We start from the raw sequence: 7,189 nt of genomic DNA, 5'->3' as shown, positions 1-7,189 counted from the left end.
CTCGCGGCCCCCCGCTCCCATGCCTTGCGCGCACCACATCGTCCACTTACAGCCGAGCCTCTTCCCCTTCCCCTCCTTGCACCTCTTCCTCTCCCACGCACCGACGACCTACATCCCCTCTCACACAAGCCCACAGCCCCAAACGCATAAGTCCCCGCCCAATCCAGTCTCCAGTCTCTCTGCCTTGCTCGCACCCGCCACCAACCGCCACTGCCTCGCCTGTCGCCTTGACCCGCACCTCACCTCCCCTCCCCCCCCCCACCCACCCACCCACCCACCCCCACCCCCACCCCCACCCCCACCCCCACCTCCTCCAAGGCCATACCGAGCTGTGGGCGTCACAGGCATTGTCGCTGCCTTGGGTCGCGCACGAGTTCAGTGTCTCGTCCACCCAGCATCCAGCACCAGCACCAGTGCACCCACTCCCCCTCGCCCCGTTGGCGACAACAACAAACCGACTCCCTCGACGCCCCACCATCACATCACATCACATCACATCAAATACCGCTGCTGATCAACACACACCACACCACACATGTTCAATGCAAGATCCATAGTCTGTGGTAGGTGGGAGGCATGGGATGGATCACCTGTTCTGGACCTGGGCAAGGACCTTTGAAGCCATGACAAACTCGAGGAAGAGAAGGGTGATGGCAATCCAGGAGAGGATCCAGTCGAGATGGAAGACCCAGACCTGCCACCAGAGCCAGTAGACATGCATGGCAGCAACAAGGAGTGTGAGGCCATCAAAGGCCAAGAGTGCCTTGCCCGATGCCACCGCGTTGCCCATGTACCCCGCGTACAGCCTCAGCGGCTCGAGGGTGAGGAACAGGACCCAGAGAAACGACTCGCCCCCCAGCGCATGGTCCGGAAAGACAAGCTCCTCCGCTACACAACCGCATCCCCACATCCACTCCATACACGTGTGAGTCGTTATCGTACTGTCGTGTGCTGCACACCCTTGGTGACCTGCACACCGCTTGCGCCCGCGGCGCGCCGTTGGCCAGCACACGCCCAGCAACGTACCCTTGTAGATGAGGAGGGCGAGGGTGAGTATACCAAAGGCTACCGAGTAGCGGGTATGGATATAGAGCAAGACTTGGAGGGGGAGAAAGGCATAGAACAAGCCAGGGTCCTGGTGGGCAAGCGGAACCCGCTCCTGGATCGACGTCACCTCCATGGTGGCGTGGTGCCGTCCTTGGCGCCATACGGCACCCGTTTGAAATTCACGACCTTTTCCTGCCGTTGCCGCTTTGGCGCCCGATCGATCACTCCTCGCCGCACCCACCCAGACGCCATGACCTCCTCCACCGCCTCTGCCTTTGATGCGCTCTGTGGCGAGCTTGAAGTTGTCCGCCAGCGCGCGGGTGGCCGCCGCGGCAAGACTAAGCGGCATGCGCTTCTTGAGCTGGAGGAGGTGCTCGGACATGGCTTTGCCCGCCTTGGCGCTGTGGCCATGCGCAGGCTGCGGCAGGTGGCCTGGGACATTGGCGTCACCGCCATGGTCTTTGACACTGTCGCCGACGCGGCAGAGGCCCGTGGGAGCGAGACTGGCTGGGACGTGACGCAGCGGCTCGTCCACATTGCTGGCACGCTCATCTCGGGTCTTGGCCGTGCCTCGGCCTACCTTGCCGACCGCCGCCTTGGGGCCGTTCTCATGCGCCTCGTCGCCGACTGCCCACTCCCGGCCGTCGCCACCGCACTCATCCACTCGGTCTCGGACGTGCTAGGCTTTGGTCGCGGCCGCGGCCCGGTCCGCACTCATGCTGTTCGTGATGCTGCATCGACACGCGCCTTTGAATCGCTTCTCTCGCGCCTCCGCCACCCGATTCCGCTCTCTGCCGTCCTGCGCCTCCTTCGCCGGATTGTGGCCTCGTCGCCGGCCGCGCTCCGCGCCTTTGTCAACGCCAACGGTGGCGCCGACTCGATGCTCCTTGACATGCTAGCCTCGTCGCACAATCCCTCAGTTCTCATGCGGGTTCTCGACGTCATCACCGCGCTCGTCATGGCCTCGTCGGACGAGCGCGACTTTTATATGCGTGCCAACGTGTCAGCCGCCGCCGCTGCGGTCGCGCACAAGGTCGAGGGTCACGCGAGCCTGCTGCTCGACGTGACAACCGCCGACTCGCCCAAGAAGCGGCTCGCCGACCTTGCCGCCGCCGCTCGGCTTGTACAGAATGCGTGGCGGAGCCACCGGGCGTGGCGGGCATGGAAGCTCCTTAAGAGCTACGTGGTGCGGGTCCAGCGCAAGCTGCGCGGCCGCATCGAGGCCTCGCGCGCTGCTGCCGCCCGCGGCCGTGACTCGCAGTGGACCACTGTTGCCACCAAGCACAAGGCCAAAGCGCGCGAGCTGAAGCGCAAGCAGGAAGAGCTTGAGTTTGTGGCCCAGCTTCCGGCCGACAGGGTGAGCGGGTGGAAGCGAATCCGCGCCGCCATCCTCATCCAGCAGGTGTGGCGGAAGCGGCTTCAAGCCATCCGCGAGCGGAAGGCCCAGGCGAGCGGAGCCGCTCGAGACAAGCCGGACGTGGGAGAAGGTGACGGCGCAGATGCCGAGAACGTGGTGCCCGAGGCCGATCCGGCCGACGTCGGCCTCCCGACTCGGAAGCCGCTGACCGCGCAGCGGCTCCGGGCCCACCACGATGCCATCCGCACCAAGCTCGCACACTACAAGACAGTCTCTGGGCCGACGTCGGCCAAGAAGCTCGCCGAGCTGCGGGTCCGGGTCGAGGACGCAACCAGTGCAGCCCAGCGCCGAGCTGCGATCGTGGCTGCTGGCCAGCGGCGACGAGCGGGGCTCATTGCCGCCGCCTCGCAGACAGCTGCCGAGCTGAGCGGCTCGCTTTCACTGCAGGCCATGGCCGCTGCGCAGCCGCAGGTGTCCGAGCGGCAGCGAACGTCCGCGGCGGCACGTGCTGCGCACGCCCGCGACCTCGCCAAGGCTTCGCAGCCGTGGTGGGCCGAACTCCCGCTCACCACCGTCAACGGCGAGCGGATTCCGGCCAAACACATGCCGCTGCCGCCGTCATCAGCCTCGTTGCTCAGCCAAAATTGATGGTCATGTTGGTGGAGACGCCTGTGGCCGAGGCGGCGACGGCGTCGGCGAACGCGTCGTACGAAATGTGCAGCGCGTCGTTGTCGGGCCCGGGCTCTGCGCCAAACACTTCGTAGCAGGTGTTGACCAGGATTTGATCGAGCTGATCGTCCGAGAGATTTGCGCCCACCATGAGCCGGAGGATGTTCTTCAGGTTCTCCCGGGTGATGTATCCGTTGCGGTCCGTGTCGTAGACCGAGAACGCCAGTCGGAGCTTGGACTCCTCCGGCGCCCGCTCATGGAAGACCGAGAGCACCTCCACAAACGACAGAAAGGTGATGCGGTCTGTCGCCTCTGGGTCAAAGAGAGAGAGAATGACGTCGATGAGCGGATTCATGGACAGCTCGGGCACCTTGAGCACATCGGCCCGAGTCAGTACAGGCTTGCCGCCCTTGAGCCTACAGTACCTGCGATACATCCTCCGCACATCGCGCGCCTCCACTAACCCCCCCCCCCCCCCCCCCACTACATGCACGAGTCACCCGTCCCACCAGCCAGTCAGCCGGTCAGCCAAGTCAGCCAGCCGCATTGCAAGCCCCAGCTGCCCGTGAGTGCGGTCGACAGCGATGCGCCCATGGTGGTGAACGAGTGACGTGTGACGTGTGCCGTGTGCCGTGTGCCGTGTGTTGTTTGCCACCGCCGCCGCCGACGTCGAGTCATTCCGGGTCGGCACGCGTTCGGCGACTCTCCGATCGGCAACAGTTGGCAGGCTGTCGAGGCTCAACTCTCACGACACGGGCGCGTGCGTATTACTCGGCCAGCGATGCTTCTATGGCGGCAAACTTGGTCTCGGCAAGGAGCGTGCGCTCCTCGAGATCCTCAAGCTCGTCCTCGAGTGTTGCCACGAGATCCATGGCGGACTTGAGCCGGGTGCCGGCCAGCTCGGCAGCCCGCTCGGCGCCATGCACGGCGTTGCGCTGCTCGTCGAGTTGGCGGCGAAGACTGGCCTCGGCATCTTCGGCAGTGGCAACCTGACTCTTAACAGCGGTGAGCTCGGCCTTGAGAGAGACTACTGAGGCAGAGGCCTGGCGGGCCTCGTTGCGCGCGGCAGCGAGCTCGGCCTCGAGCTGGGCGACACGATCGGCGGCTGCGGTAGCATCGGCCGAAGACTTCTTCAGCGTGGCCACCTTTGAGGTGGCTGCTGCCAGGTCAGCCTCGAGTTCGGCCACTCGGGCTTTGAGCTTGTCTGCTGATGACTTGGCTGCGGCGGCGTGGCGTGCTGAGTCGCGCAGCTCGGCGAGCTCGTGGTCGAGCTTGTCGGTCCGGGACTGGAGTGCCGCTGCCGACGCCTTTGTAACCTTGGCCTCCTCCTGCGCGTCTTCAAGCTGGAATCGCAGCTTTTCAGCTTCCTTCTTGACGCTCACCAGCTGCTTAGACTTGGCGTCAAGCGAGGCCTCGACGTCGGCAAGATTAGCGACGGCCGATCTAGTCGCAGCCACTTGCGCTTCGAGCTCGGCGACCTTGCTCTCCAGCGCAGCAGCTTGCTCGGCCTTGGCGGCCGAGTCGCTGCCGGCAGACTTGGCGTCGGCCAGCTGCTGCTCCAGTGCCGCTATCTTGGTCCGCAGTGCGTCAGCGTCATCGACTTGAGCCTGTGTCTTGGCAATCGTCTCGGCCAGCTCAGCCTTCAGCTGCGTGACCTCAACCTTGAGCTCATCAACCTCACTAACGTGGGCAGCCATGCCCGCAGACTGCTCCTCCAACGTCGCCACCTTTCGGTCCTTGGCTGCAAGGTCCAACTCGAGGCTGTTGACCTTGCTTTCGAGTGTTGCCACCTTGGCCCTCAGCGCAGATGCCTCTTCAGCATCTGCCTTGGCATTGGCTGCATCGGCAAGCTGGGCCTCCAGCTCGGTGACTTGTTTCTTGAGCTTGGTCACTTGCTTGGCCTTGGTCTTGGCCTTGGCCCCGGCAGCCTCTGCATCAGCCAACTGGCTTTCGAGTGTCGTCACCTTGGTCTTCAGCGCAGACGCCTCTTCAGCACCGGCCTTGGCATTGGCTGCATCGGCAGCTGGGCCTCCAGCTCGGTGACTTGTTTCTTGAGCTTGGTCACTTGCTTGGCCTTGGTCTTGGCCTTGGCCCGGCAGCCTCTGCATCAGCCAACTGGACCTCGAGCGTCGCCACCTTAGACTCGAGCGCCGCAACCTGGGCGGCCTTGGCTTCGGCGTCACTTCCGGCGGCCTGTGCATCCGCAAGCTGGCTCTCGAGTGTCGTCACCTTGGTCTTCAGCGCAGACGCCTCTTCAGCACGGCCTTGGCATTGGCTGCATCGGCGAGCTGGGCCTCCAGCTCGGTGACTTGTTTCTTGAGCTTGGTCACTTGCTTGGCCTTGGTCTTGGCCTTGGCCCCGGCAGCCTCTGCATCAGCCAACTGGTCCTCGAGCGTCGCCACCTTGGACTCGAGCGCCGCAACCTGGGCGGCCTTGGCTTCGGCATCACTTCCGGCGGCCTGTGCATCCACAAGCTGGCTCTCGAGCGCCGCCACCCTAGACTCGAGCTTGGCCATCTGCTTGGTCTTGAGCTCGGCTTCGCTTCCGGCAGCTTGTGCATCCGCAAGCTGTCGCTCGAGCGCCTTCACCTTGGACTCGAATCCACGGGCTGCCTTGAGCTCAGTCGCGAGCTCGGCCTCGCGGGCCTTGGCCTCCTTGAGGCTCACGGCCACCTTGCGGAGCTGGGCCTCACGCATCGCGAGCTGCATCGCCATCTCGGCATCGTCGCTTTTGGCGTTGCCACTCTGAGCGGTAGCAGAAGGCACAGGATTGACCGCGGGCGTGGCCTTGGCTTCGGGCGTGGTTTTGGCCGCAGGTGCGGCCTTCGTCCGCCGAATGGCCGAGGCAATCTTGAGCGCGGCAGCTGACTTTTTGGCGGTCGGCGGCGGCGCGCTGACCTTTGCGCGGGGGGTGCCCGAGCTGGAGCCGACCGCAACCGCAGCCGACGCGGGCGCGGGCTTCGATCCGAGATGCTCAGCGCCGAGCTTGGCGAGGTTGAGCACTGCAACTTTGTTGTTGACCGACGATTCCGCGGCCACCATGGCGCCGCCAAGAAGAATGGCCTTGTTCTCGTTGACGATGGTGAGGGTGGCAAAGGCCCGCGGCGCCGGAGCACGGTCGGCTGTAAGCCTGGACCACTTCAGATCCTCGAGATCCAGCGCGTACGCATCCCCAAACAGGGAGCTTCCGTTGGTCCCGCCAAAGACAATGAGCCCGGCATGGCCCGAGACCGGCAGGCTTGGTGCAAACGCAGCCGCGGCGCCCCATCGCGGCGACGGCGCCGTTCCCGAGACGCCCGGCGCAACCCAGGCATCAGCGCCGACATCGTAGAACATGACATCGTCGAGCGGCTTTCCCGCCGCGTCAGCGCCGCCAAAGACGACCACCACATCCATGGCGCTCCACCCGACAGCTGCGTGTGCCCTCCGCGCCGGCCCAGAGTCGCACGCCGCAGCAGCCGCCCACTTTGCACCGTCAAAGACAAAGGTGCTGTTTCCGACGACCTCGCCATCGCTCCCAACACCGCCAAAGAGCACAATCGAGTCGCCGACAGCGGTGAACGAGTGCATCATGCGCGGCTCGGGTTTTTTCCCGCAAACCTCGGCGCCGAGAACGTCGGCGTGTCATGCGAGTACGTCAGCACATAGACCTTATCCGAGAGCCATCCTGCACCCATGCCTGTCCCCGATGATGCCGCCGCTACCGACGACGACGACGACGACGACAATGGCTTTGCCAGCGCCCCTCCAAAGATGTAGAACTTGGAACCGATGCATGCGGCGGCGGCAGCGACGAGCGACGGGAGCTTCTTTCCGATGAGGCCCGGGCGAAGCCAGGTCATGAGGCCTGTGAGCGAGAGCTTTGAGACGCGCACAGGCGAGATGCCAATGGCCCCAGCATGCTGCGGTGCCGTGGGGAGGAGGGCAGCCGAGTCATCGTTCTCGTGCCATTTGCCGCCTGCAAAGCAGTAGAGGGTGGAGCCCGAGGCGTCTGCCAGAGCAAGGTGCCCGAGACGGGGGAACGGGTTCTTGGAGACCCGAGAGAGACTCCAAGCCATAGTAGTGTATGTGTGTATGTGTGTGTGTGTGTGTGTGTGTGTGGCGGGCGGGGACGGGG

The 7,189-nt window shown here is 64.6% G+C and overlaps 4 protein-coding genes across 4 annotated transcripts; 1 reads left to right on the top strand and 3 right to left on the bottom strand.

The window, feature by feature from the left end:
• Window positions 1–570: 570 nt before the first annotated feature.
• On the bottom strand, window positions 571–1,180 carry AMSG_07368 (uncharacterized protein; the record flags this gene model as incomplete). Its single annotated transcript, XM_013900819.1, has 2 exons — window positions 571–888; window positions 1,027–1,180. 2 exons carry the CDS (start codon window positions 1,178–1,180, stop codon window positions 587–589), a joined length of 456 nt encoding a protein of 151 aa, XP_013756273.1. The 3' UTR covers window positions 571–586.
• A 117-nt stretch (window positions 1,181–1,297) lies between these two features.
• Window positions 1,298–2,831, top strand: AMSG_07367 (uncharacterized protein; the record flags this gene model as incomplete). The annotated part of the gene is made up of 2 exons (XM_013900818.1): window positions 1,298–2,764; window positions 2,820–2,831. The coding sequence occupies 2 exons, from the start codon at window positions 1,298–1,300 to the stop codon at window positions 2,829–2,831; spliced, it is 1,479 nt and encodes a 492-aa protein (XP_013756272.1).
• Window positions 2,832–3,038: 207 nt separating this feature from the next.
• On the bottom strand, window positions 3,039–3,667 carry AMSG_07366 (calcineurin Ca2+-binding regulatory subunit CnaB; the record flags this gene model as incomplete). The annotated part of the gene is made up of 2 exons (XM_013900817.1): window positions 3,039–3,498; window positions 3,654–3,667. The coding sequence occupies 2 exons, from the start codon at window positions 3,665–3,667 to the stop codon at window positions 3,039–3,041; spliced, it is 474 nt and encodes a 157-aa protein (XP_013756271.1).
• A 157-nt stretch (window positions 3,668–3,824) lies between these two features.
• Window positions 3,825–7,130, bottom strand: AMSG_07365 (uncharacterized protein; the record flags this gene model as incomplete). The annotated part of the gene is made up of 5 exons (XM_013900816.1): window positions 3,825–5,073; window positions 5,118–5,159; window positions 5,195–5,308; window positions 5,335–6,672; window positions 6,723–7,130. The coding sequence occupies 5 exons, from the start codon at window positions 7,128–7,130 to the stop codon at window positions 3,841–3,843; spliced, it is 3,135 nt and encodes a 1,044-aa protein (XP_013756270.1). The 3' UTR covers window positions 3,825–3,840.
• Between the last annotated feature and the right edge of the window lie 59 nt (window positions 7,131–7,189).

This window comes from Thecamonas trahens (genome assembly GCF_000142905.1).
Source record: "Thecamonas trahens ATCC 50062 unplaced genomic scaffold supercont1.34, whole genome shotgun sequence".
In the NCBI taxonomy this organism is placed as follows: Eukaryota; order Apusomonadida; family Apusomonadidae; genus Thecamonas; species Thecamonas trahens.
This window is presented reverse-complemented; position numbering and strand designations above follow the sequence as displayed.